The sequence below is a fragment of the Athalia rosae genome, chromosome 4 (genome assembly GCF_917208135.1).
Source record: "Athalia rosae chromosome 4, iyAthRosa1.1, whole genome shotgun sequence".
Classification (NCBI taxonomy): domain Eukaryota; kingdom Metazoa; phylum Arthropoda; class Insecta; order Hymenoptera; family Athaliidae; genus Athalia; species Athalia rosae.
In genome coordinates this window covers 16,800,407-16,812,462 of record NC_064029.1, presented here as the reverse complement: position 1 = coordinate 16,812,462, position 12,056 = coordinate 16,800,407, and the positions used below count along the sequence as shown (strand labels likewise).

Here is a 12,056-nt window from a genome sequence, read left to right as displayed (position 1 = left end):
AATCTTGGGGCCGCGTTTATCATCTGGTGCAATTTTCACGCGACGTATTCAGAAGCGTGTTCCGCAAAGACACGCGGAAACAGCCTTGAAAACTTTTGATGCAAATTGTTTTTTTTTTATTTTTTGTTTTTTCTCTCTGACTAAAATCAGCAAGAGTTGTTAATCAGCAAATATATGACCGTAGAGTATCCACACGACCATGTAACCTCATAAATGAGCCATTCATTCGCTGCGGAGTACGAATTCGATTCGTAATTATGATATACACGAAATATTCCTTTCTCTCTCGGTAATTAGTTGGTGAAGAAAAAAAATAGAAAAAAGAAAAAGAAAAATTACTCTCCGAGTTGAAACAATATATTATTCAGACATGATTGACTCGACTCGGTTAATAATGAAGACGATTGCACCTCGAACGACAGCCTTGAAAGCCCCATCGAAATGAAAACACGTTGCAATTATCTCTTCCTTGATCGACGCGTTGCAAAATTTACTAAACGGACGAAACCTCCTGAGGTCCTGGATCGGACGTGAAAAAATTAAACGAAGGAAAGAGGATCGAATCAATGAATTTACAACGATATTTTTATTTTCTTGAAAATATTCCACGTCGATTCGATAAGAGTGGATTGCTCTCTCAGGGCGATGTAGTATATGTGGAGTGCACGTCCTGCTTGACATTGACTCTCCTTAGACGGTAGACAATGCGAGACGACGACACGCGTGCACCACGTAATAACTTTGTACACGTAGTACACGTACGATGCATGTGGAAAATTTTTCTATTTATCGAACGATTCGTTGCATTCGGTAAACCGAATCGTCGATTTTTTGGTCTATCAGCTCACCGGATTAATTGTACTCTAATTTTTGTCAGTACCGTAGGTTTCGTTAGGTGAGAAATATTTTTTTTCCATTTTCTACGACAGGTATACACGTGGTGTGATTTCGTTACCCGGATCAGCGATACCGCGAGGTAAATCAGAGATTCCCGGTTTTCGTGACGACGAGATGTATTTTATTATGATTGGTTCGCCGAGTAGATTGAAAAAGAAAAAAATCACATAGGTTACTATCGCGAATTTGCACGCAACTCGCAATTTAATATACCGTGTATATGTATGTATATATTTTCTGTAATTAGATTTATCAGTATGGGTATTATATTATGTAATGTAAATACATAGAATTGTACATCTGCTCGTATACTTACTACATAAAATAATGATTCAGGAATTTCCCCGCTCGTCCCACGGAATTATTGTTGCGAGAATTTTTGCAGAAAAAGTACAAATCGCGACAGCCCCGCGACCGTAAGCTTTCATTATATTATTCTTCAATTACATAGGAAGAGGAAATCTTAAGATTTTCATTTAATTGACCAATATAATCCGTCGTACGTATAGTTAAATAAATATCAGGATTTAACTTTATAGGCTGCCTTTTATTTGTGGAGAGAGAAAATTACAGTACGTTTATTCAATGCCAACTGCCAAAGGTTTTTACACTCGCTTATATGGGTATACACATACCTGTATCATGTGTTTCATTGTATCATTTATTAATTGAAAAATAAAAAGAAAATATGATTAATTTATTAACTGAAAAAGGACATTTTTTTACATACATTGAGAGATTCGGAATTTGTCTTTCATAGCTTTGATTGAAATCGATTGTAAGTTTTTTCTTTTTTTTTATTATCATTAAATCGAACTCATGCTTGTGTGTAATAAAAAATTTTCGCTCGTAGAAATTAAGCCTTTCGCTTTTACAAACATATGTTACAGGATACGTATACATGTATGCGTGTAATGTGAGAAAGATGTTGTATTTTTTAGATATAAAAATTTTTAAATCACCCGGGGCAAGTGATAGAAGTACGGGTTCGCGAATGAATATACAACAATCTAGACATAGACGGTTAGTCAGCTGTTATTATGAATATAAAAATTGAAAAAATTGAGTTTCTACGTAGGTAAAAATGTTGCGGTGACGCTATTAATGCAGCTTGTCTTAAAAATATCAAGTTTGCTTGGAATGCGGTTTATCAGGAGCAGCATCAGCGGATTATGCAGCTCAGCGGTCTCCTTTTTTCTTCACTCCTCATCAATCACGAAAAATTCAATCTAGGTATTCGAAATTATTCACAGCGGTGGAAAAATGTCCTCAAACCACCCTTATTTCACTCGTTGCGTTATTATATATTGTATATTTTGATAACGTGATCTGAAAGAAAGGGAGAAAAAGACAAAGAAATCAACTCAATTATAATATTCTTCGATTTAAATATTCAACAGAATATTACGAACATCACCGCATAACGTTATACAAGTGTAGCTACTGGTTTTTATCTTTTCTTTTCTCTTTAATACTTGAGCAACTTCCCACTCAATATTAAAAGAATCCACTCACACGGTTGGCACATATGTATATTGCAAAAAATTGCATTACAGCAAAAAAATATCCGAATGGTCAACGTTACCTATCATATTTATCTTGGATAAAATGGTTTCACAGCAGGTACGCGTCTGCTGGCTTATTTATTCTTTGTGATAATTAAAATGCGTCGAAAAAAATTGAGTTAACAGAATCTGTAGTAAATTTTTTGTTTTCTTATTTTTTTGCTTCTTGATCCGGATCAGTATAATCGGCGAAACTTATGCGTCGTCTATTTTATTTTATATTGACAGAAATTATCTGCGAAAAAACAAGAAGTTCAATTGTCCATTTTACTTGGTTCGTTTACCTCTTCGTATCGTACAGGTGTGAGAAATTGATGAACCATTTTCATTGAAAAGAGAGTGAAAAAATGAAATTTAACGCATGTGATGCGTAGTTAATTTAGTTGAAAAAAATGAATAATCGATGTGAAAAACGATAAGAGAATACTGAAATTTCGGTACCCGATAATATCTGTCTAGTTTGAAATGTTCGAAACTTTGGAGAGAAAGAGGTTTGGTAACTTTCACCGGATGTTTACTGCGTCATTGATAAATTTTAGGCGTATCGTACGTATCGTTGACTAATAAAATTCTACAAATTGGCGTAATGTTCGATATCAATTAACCATCCAGTTATTACAAATCATAAATAGATTTACGTATATACATATATACGCTGAACGATTACCAATTCAATCAGATTGTACTGCTCGACTAGGAGTTGAATAAACTGAATGTCGACAATGATTAATTAATGGGTACGCATAGGTATACGGATAGCTAGATTTTTTCTTTCTCCTTTTTTTTTTTTTTTTTTTTCGACTGAGTGCTATGCTAATTAGCGTTGACTCATTGAGAGCTCTCTTCTCCATGGCACCTGGAAGTGGCTCAAATATTCCCTATGCGACGTTCAAGGTCGTGGTAATGAGCGTTGGATTTTTGAACCCTCGACGTTATTCAATATCGAAGAACGACTTTTTGATCCATGAAAATTTCGGTCGTATAACTCGAACCGACGCTGGAATTAAATGAGGTCAAAAGCTACCCATACGTGGGATCGAAGGTTCCTCTGCGGTTTTTCCTTAATCACCGGTAGAGCAGATGAGACGCCGACTGCGAGCGAGAAGACGTGAGAAAAAAAGGAATATTGAAAAGAAAACGCAATTTTATGCGGTAACCTGAATCGGTCCCACGTCATTCACCCCCCATTCCGCTATATGGGATATTATGCCATAACGCGTTTTACGGTAACACAGCGGGGAAAATAAAATACCGAAACGTTTGTCCGCGCTGCATGGAGGCTCGCGGTTCGTGAGAAAGTAAAATACATTTTTTTATTTTCGATTCGAGTTGTCGCAATAATTTGATCATGTTGGTTCGCGGTAACCTCAATGCGTTATGCATGAAAAATCCGACGATGCATCGGGGCTACTACTGCGCGAAAAAAATCGTTCGACAAAAACATCCTCATCCGATATACTTTTCACATGCATAATTCAGTTCCGATGATCGACAGCCCCAAAAAAAATGACACGCCCGACGATGACTCAAAATCAGCTGATGGTCTTCTGCGCGGATACAGGAGAAGTGGAACGAATGATTTATTAATACGTAAGCTCGTACGAAAAGTAAGAGCAAAAAGAGATAGAGAAATAGTAAAATCTTCCCACATGAAGATCGTGCAATTATAAAGACGACGAGTCTTATTTCATTCGAGCTTTCACTGCGATCGGTTATTACAGCGTTGTCCGTTATTGCGAGTAACGGTTAATTTATAACACATGCTGTCCATCGCATAAAAAGACCATTTGGGGAGTACCTATGAAGAACTTTGCGCGATTATATCACAGTCGCCGCTGAAAGATTGCGAGTATTGCGCACGGTATTTATGACGTAAGTAAAACTAATGGGGAAACACTGATGAATTTATGGGTTCTCCGACTCGAGTGATAAAAAAAAAAGGGCGAAATACGGAACGAATCTTGGTAAAAAACTAATCGTTTTCTGCGATCAGATGAGTATTTTTTGTACAATGCAACTCGGCTCGCATCGAATCCTTATCAAGGCCACAATGATACGGAGTGCATGAAAGTTTATTCCAATGGAATTTCAACCGCAATCTTTTATATTCTGGCTGGAGGAGATGCATATTTTTTATCGTTGTCGCTTAGTAAAAAAATGACAGAGCTAAGGACAATGAGACGATATTTTCATGCGGGGGGCAATTATTCGATGAATTATTTATTCACGATGTGACCCAAATTTTGCGCCAACTATAAATCGTAAAATTAAAATGGCGGTGAAATCGGCTTATGAATTTAAAAACGAACAATAGATCATACGAACGAGTGAAGAGCATTTTTGTGCGATAAATTTCGAGAAATTATTTCGATTTCGGTTAGGAATTTCAGTTGAAAACAAATTTTTTCTATATTTTCTACGTTCGAATAGTTAGATAATTCGATATCACACCCGGTAATCCGAGTTACACAGTACCTTCCATTCCCAATGCTTGATTTGATTGCGTATCGATTATTTATAAGGAAAAATTCAACGTTGGTTTAATCATTTACTGATATATACCAACAATCCGGAGAAACCGGTCACGGTTACAACCGCCCGTATAATTTTTGGAATCAAAGATCGCGCACGGCTCAAAGAAAACCTCCGTGAATTTTATACTCTCGGAGTACGCATTTTTGACAATCACATAAATTATCGAAAAATAGTTGAAATATTTTTACTAATTTCATTCACACCTCGAAACCGATCAATTTTTTCTTGTACTACAAAATCGGGTGTTCCCTCACTTTGCGAGGATAATCGGAAGCCTGCAGTTTTATTGGCATCATTTTTTTTTTTCGAGAGCGATTCGAGAAATCGGAATCGCAGTTATCGCTGCACCGCACCATTTCCATTTCGCATTATATAGAATTTCTGACTCCCAGAATTTAGGCATTGCAGTCTAAAGGCCAGACACATCTGATCGTGCGGACCGGTTTTAGTTTCGTGCAATAATCATCGGTATATTTCTACCTATGTAAAAAATGAATCAGTTCGGAACGGCTATAGAAGCGAACAAATATCTTACGCACGAATGTAGTATAAGTAAAACTCGATAAGCTAAAATTCAACCGCTCTGAATTTATGAAAATTACCTACCTCTAGAGTTCTCATTATCCTCTTTCGTTTTCACACAGCAAATGAACAATCTTTTGTCTTTCTGTTTCAGAAATTGAGTGCGAAGTATCCAGCCAAGTGGAGTATTCTTTACAAGCGATTTGGGGTGTCAGTATACGAGAGTTGCATCTCGCACTTTGGAGGCCTTGGAATGCCCTGAGAGATGCGTCCTTGAAAGGAACCCTTCTTCAAGGGCACGCACAGTACCTCACACCACCGCAAGCGTATCCTTTTCTGCGTGAAAAATATATCCATCCAAGTTTGGTCGTTACGAGGCGACAAACCCGGCATAATTTTTGGAATATTCATTTTTCTCTTTGGTTCCTTAACTCCTAAACACAGTAGACAGCCTCACGGGGAACATACGCTGAGATTGTCGCTTCCGGCGCCGGAACTCCAATTGGGAACTCCACCCCGCCTCTGTTATCCTCTAGTCATATTCCTGACGCGTAGAGACACCAGAGATCTGCACCCCGACGAGACGGTGAGTGAGCTTTAGAAAAATCTTGATCGATTGCTTAATAATTCAACTCCGTACTTATTACATCCGTTGCTTAAACCGTTACAGGTGGCACTTGTCAACGTAGTACACATTAAGGACAACGTGTGCACCTTACCCACCTCCATCCTGGCGCAGTATCTTAAGCAGGCGAATGGGCAGCTGTCCTGTCTCAAGGTGAGTTTGATCGTTCGAATTCCATATAATATCGTGCGTGCAAATTTACATGGAAAATAACATCGACGTGCATGGCAAGTATTGCCAGCAATTATCAAAACAAGGTGTGTTCCTAATTGATACTAGAATAAGAGCAAACTATTTCTCGCTGTGCTACCGAATGTGTTCAGCATAGTTTCAGAGGAGGGAAGTAGGTATTCAGTGAGGACCGACGAAAAAAGGACGAACTCGGTTCGGCATCTGATTGAAATACCATAAATTTGGGTGCATAGAGTGAAAATAACTTCGACGAACACGTTGATGGAAATTTGGCGACTCACTGGATGTCTAGCAAATACCATTTTCGGTTCCTGTTCCACTACCAATCACTCCTTACCTGTATCATCCTGCGGAAAATAATTATATATCATCAGGTTTGGTAAGACCGAATTCGCAATTTTTTTAACGGACGTGTAATCATCGTCTTTTGACCGTTGCGAGTTCGGTTTTTCTGGTCATGAACAGCTGGTAAAAAATTTTAAGGAGAGAGGGAAAAGGGAAGTAAGAAAAATATTTTGTTTCAGCAACTCTACCTGGCCACGGGTAATTCTACGAGCTACGACGACGACGTGTCATCGACGGGACTGGGTCCAGCGCTGGCCTTAGCTGAACCTTGCAACAATACACCAGGCAGTGGACCAGGTGCCCTGGTTGCCTCTGGTCCGGGAGATCCGTCGGAAGGTTCCCTCTGGAATTCAGCAGGAGAGCAGCTTTGCGTTGTCTGTCAATACTTTCCATTATCACGTGCGCTTTTGCCATGTAGACACACGTGTATATGCGCTTCGTGTTTTGGTAAGCTAGAGAGATGTCCGATGTGCAGAAGTCCTATAAAAAGTTACTTTTGCATACGCGGCGAGGAGTACATGCCGCCGGAAAAGGAGATGAATCCTTGCAAGCACAGACAACAGACACCCGGAGCTTCCCATTGGCTTCACGATTGGAACGACAGACTCACCGATTTTTTGGGATTTGCACGTTGAACGACTAACAGTTGTCGATAATGAAAACTACAGAAGGAGAACGAGATTAGTAAAGAAAAAGGAGAAAGAAATGAGGACGATATTACTGGCGAACTATTATTAAAAACATTGAAACTATTATTTCCTTTCTCGTTTCGATTTCTCTTTGTGACTTTGGGAATAATTCGTAAGCTTTGATACTACGATGTTTGATAACTATTTCCGTGCATTCGTAGATGATATAGACGGAACGGCTTTGACGACCACCTGACCACACAATACTTCTGAGACATGGTAACGAAAGATTCAATTTTCACGGATTATTTGAGTCTTGACTCCTCCCCCATTATTCGATGACTTTCCCCTGATAAGGGGACTGAATGATGAACGGCGGAATTTTATTGTCAGCCAAGCCTAGAGCGACGGAAAGGTCGGTATTGTTTAATATTGTTTGGAACGTATCGATAGCAAACTGATTCGTGACTGGCTATGTTGCATGTATCGGTAGAATTCTATGGTAGAATCAAACATGAGAACGTGTATTTGAATTTAATTTGAAAGCAATTGGAAGACAAATAATTCGGAGACTTTAAAGAGTTTAATTCTGATTCTGCCGAGAAAAAAATTATATTTGCCCCCAATGCAATTGACGACGTAACATTCGCCCACGCTGGTATGAACGGATGTGGTCGTCGCCCACTATTAAGTACCAATGAATCGATAATAAATTGACGAATGAATCGATGATGAGGTATAATTATATCAATATAATAATGTGTATATAATGTAGGTATATGTATAAAAACGAAAAATTGGTACGAATCGTCTAATTGATAGGTGCACAATTTCCTCCGTTCGCACCGACCGTTAAGTATTTTCCTTCGTAAGAGTGGTTTCATTTTACAGAAATATTTTGCATCAGGATTAAATTGAGAAATGTATCTATAGAATATCTACTTTCCCCCCTCTCACCCCCTGTCACCTAAATGCGAGTCGTTTGCTTGTAGTTCAAATCAGCGAGTGAAAATTAAATCTTTTTCTTCAAAGACAAATAGATTTCGTAAAAAATAATACGCGTATTTTTGTCACGATTTTTTTTTTATTTCTATTTTTTTCCGATAGGGATAGCGAAGTATTCGGCAATAAGTTGCGAAGTAAGACAAAATATCGTGACGATCATTCACTAGAAGTTAAGTTGTAAATACACAGACTGTGATAATTCCGATAATATCTATGTAACTATGGATTGCTCTCCTACGAGAAGTGCTTAATTGCTTAGTGCTTGGGTGAAGGGCACTATAAGACAACCTTATTAATATGATTTTGATAATTTATTGTACGACACGATTTTCAATGTTTAATTAATCAGCCTTAATGCCAATAGTAGGTGTATAATAATGAATTTATTAAATATGAAAATGTCTCGTAGTGAAGAAGAATTGAATTAAAAAAAAAAAACAATAATAATAATGAATAATCAAATAAAATTATAAAAAGAACCATAGTATGCCGCAAGTGCGAATTTGTATATAAACTACTCGTATGAATTTTAACATTAAGATCTGTGAAATTACTCTATTTTAGTAGAATACTATGATTATTAGTGTATTAATTTATGTAATAGGTAATAATATTCCAGTGATGAGGAGTAACACTCTGCCAGTACGTCAGGACTTGTACATAATTTATTAAATAAACAGTGTTACATTAAGACCAATCCTATGCTATCTTATAAAGAAGGATATTGATTATATTGAAAAATTAATAATTAACAAAATTAACATCTGGCGTGAGAATCCAGAGGATAACTACTTTTTGCGACTCCAAGTGAGACTAGTGAACTTATCAATTTCACACTTTGGACAAGGGAGTATTGATTCAATTTTCTTTCTTTATGAATAACTGGAGTTTGGCTGTGATATAAATTTAACACATATCCTTAGTACACTTGACATATATTATTTGAAACTCACCGACTGGCCTGACGTGGAAATACAGTTCGGAAATCAGCAAATTTTAATATTTTTAGAGTAGTTTTTGAAATGAATTATGCATAACCATTGGACTGATTTAAATAATGCGAAGCATATTTCCAATCATGAATTCATGTGATAATATTTAACACATCCAGAGCATAGGCTTATGGTCATCTCTGTTTGCCAATGCCTTTGGGAACCTCCAATGACTTTTGTTCAACTATATACCTCACTATCTTGAAGCACGCATATCAATGTTATTGAAACAAATATGCATATTACTTGTATGGACAACTTTTGTCTACCGACATGATCGCCAGAGATAAAAATCTACATTTTAAAAATTTGACTTGCTAATAGTCTCTATAGGAGAAATGAATCATTGGTGAAATTTAGATTACCTTTAAGCTGATATTTGAAGATACCATGCCTTTATACAGTCATATTCTTTGGAGATTCCAAAGTTCATTTTGCACCTTTACCTGTTCTTTGAACACAAGTGAGTCACAGCACTGCAAACGTGTATTCTAATTTTAATTTTTCATATTTATGAACTATCACCCAAAGTCATGTTCAGATATTCTTTTATTACTGTATGCATAAATTAATCAGATCACATTTATTTTTAACTTTAATCAAGCGTATTTTTCAATTCGGTTTGGAAATGATTCATTGAATAATAATTTGCATGTGTCTAAGGATTTTATGTGTACATTTATCGGGAATCGCTTCATTTGAAAGAAAGTTTGTAAATGATTTCCACAATTAAACTAATTCTATCATTTTTAGGAACCATAGACCCAGTCAATTTGGGACTAAGGAATAGTTCTCGCCTCCATCACCACTTTTCCAATACTGCTTGGTCGAATTACTATCACTATCTAAAAAATTACACTTGAACGCAATGTGGTATTAATTTGAGCATTTTCTTCAGCTGATGAGTTAATTTGACAATTTTTTTATTTGTTATGTCTTCCTCTATTTCAAACTCTTCTTTTGCTTCACAGAGCCATGTTTCGGTCCCACTGCTATTCAACTGCGTTCTCAAGAATCGTGAAACACAACTTGATCTTGGTGGCAAATAATTCAATGTTTCAGTATCATGCTTCAAGTTATGCAAATTTTTTCTGACTATGTGACGTAGCAAACACACAAATTTCGATAATTCACAATCAGATTCTCTGTCAAGCAGAGCTTTCTTTTGGGATCCTTTTTCCTCTTCAATGACTGTGACCTGTAGCGTTGAACACAAATGAAAGTAAGTGAAAGAATGGAAACAAAATTTCAATCTATACTTATGAACTTTTTGTTGCTTGAATATTAAATTCTATCAACACATGTTACGAATACGTGAACGTCAATTGGAGAACTTACCATCCAGTCAAAGAAAATGTGTCTCCTGCTTTCCCACTTCATATGAGTGTCTAGTACAGATGTTAACTCATGTAGTTCGTGCATACGTCTTTGATCATTGGCAGAATTTTCAAGAGCAAGTCGTTTTGTTAGTGCCAGTTCAGAGACACTTAGATGGGGCAGACCACAAACATTTATACTGGCAGCATGTACCTTTGTGGTCAACTTAACTTTTTCTCTAACTAATTCGGATATTGCCTTCAGGTTGTAATTTATTTTTCCACAGGCATAAACCATTCTATTCAACTGACTCTTTTTCGATAAGCATTTTTCATGTTCACAGATATTAGCCTGGAATCAAGATGAAGGAATGTTACCTCACTTAAGAAATCTCGTATAGGACCATGAGGTGGTATTTCAGACAAGTAATTTGAAGATTAGATTATCATTCTTCAGGTATGCATTGATTCTTAACAGAATCAAAAGTTTTGACCTGTTATGTTATGCAATTTGGAGCCAACCTTGGGGGAATTCCAAGTATTTGAGAATTCCTCTGATAAGATGCTGCTTGAAATTTTTTCATTAATCGCAATGGTGAGGACATTTTGAGTTGCTACAAGCCATGCAAAAGCAAGTAGCAATTCACGGCTGGATCCTTGGCAATCCAATGGCAATGCATAGAACTCAGAGACTGGATATTGCAGGTATGCAAAATGTAATTTGACCAAAGTAACATCATCTGTAATCCAACAGCCATGAGCTATTATAAATGTCAGTAGCTCATGTCAAGTTGATGAATAATGATTCGGAACAAATCAATGTTTCTATCTCACGGTAGGACAATAGAATCAAACAGAATATAGTATGATAACAGTAAACTCACACACTCAGCGATGCTATATAAAATCAAAATCATACCATAATCGCTAAAAACAATATTTCCAGGCATTGATTTTCGAGCGTAAAAACACAATTGGCATAAGAGTCTCCAAAGTTCAATTACCTAGTTGAACAAATTATAAAATAATGAGTAATGGCAACTGAAAGGTAACCTCGAAATATAAATAACAAGAGGAATTTAATGATCTTACAGTGTCATCCGTATCCTTTTGGTACTTTGCAAATCGAAAATGCTCAGGTTTGATCGTTGCATCAACAGTATCACAAAGATACTTGCATAGCAGAGCGATAACTGCTTTAACTTCTGACATTATTGTGGTTTTTGTTTACCAATGATCCCACTTCTATTCTCATATGATTTTCATTGATGAAAAGCGCACAGCGATGTAGGCAACCTAACATACACATCCTGCTCGTTGACTGATGATAACTATCTTCAGTCAACGTCCTGCTTGAAGAGTATCACTAACTTATTAATGGTGTCAATTTCTTATTACAATTCTTATGAAGCGTCTGTATTTTCGAGATTTGG

At 36.8% G+C, this 12,056-nt stretch overlaps 2 protein-coding genes across 7 annotated transcripts in view; one reads left to right on the top strand and one right to left on the bottom strand.

Annotated features, from left to right (window-relative positions):
• The window catches only part of LOC105693844 (cell growth regulator with RING finger domain protein 1-like), a 46,191-nt gene extending 37,179 nt beyond the window's left edge, over positions 1–9,012 (top strand). For 5 of the 6 annotated variants that reach the window (XM_048654535.1, XM_012414042.4, XM_048654538.1 and 2 more), the window contains 4 exons: positions 5,674–5,845; positions 5,964–6,105; positions 6,190–6,297; positions 6,861–9,012. In XM_048654535.1, coding sequence (XP_048510492.1) covers positions 5,674–5,845; positions 5,964–6,105; positions 6,190–6,297; positions 6,861–7,316 — 878 coding nt within the window. In that variant the 3' untranslated portion in view covers positions 7,317–9,012. The remainder of the gene's footprint in view (positions 1–5,673; positions 5,846–5,963; positions 6,106–6,189; positions 6,298–6,860) is intronic. The other variant, XM_048654536.1, reaches the window with a different exon arrangement.
• Positions 9,013–9,155: 143 nt separating this feature from the next.
• LOC105693845 lies at positions 9,156–11,932 on the bottom strand. Its single transcript, XM_012414048.3, has 5 exons — positions 11,716–11,932; positions 11,543–11,627; positions 11,146–11,363; positions 10,646–10,975; positions 9,156–10,505 (listed from the first exon to the last, which is right to left on the bottom strand). Exons 1-5 carry the CDS (start codon positions 11,833–11,835, stop codon positions 10,161–10,163), a joined length of 1,098 nt encoding a protein of 365 aa, XP_012269471.2. The 5' UTR covers positions 11,836–11,932; the 3' UTR covers positions 9,156–10,160.
• Positions 11,933–12,056: the final 124 nt, after the last annotated feature.

What these genes read in the sequence shown, in the direction of transcription:
- LOC105693845 (XM_012414048.3), bottom strand. Translation starts at nt 11,835, where the DNA reads ATGTCAGAAGTTAAAGCAGTTATCGCTCTGCTATGCAAGTATCTTTGT. An exon ending in AAAAGGATACGGATGACACT is followed by an intron (nt 11,628 to 11,715) that starts GTAAGATCATTA and finishes TTGTTCAACTAG; the next exon opens with GTAATTGAACTTTGGAGACT. An exon ending in ACATTTTCTTTGACTGGATG is followed by an intron (nt 10,506 to 10,645) that starts GTAAGTTCTCCA and finishes TCAACGCTACAG; the next exon opens with GTCACAGTCATTGAAGAGGA.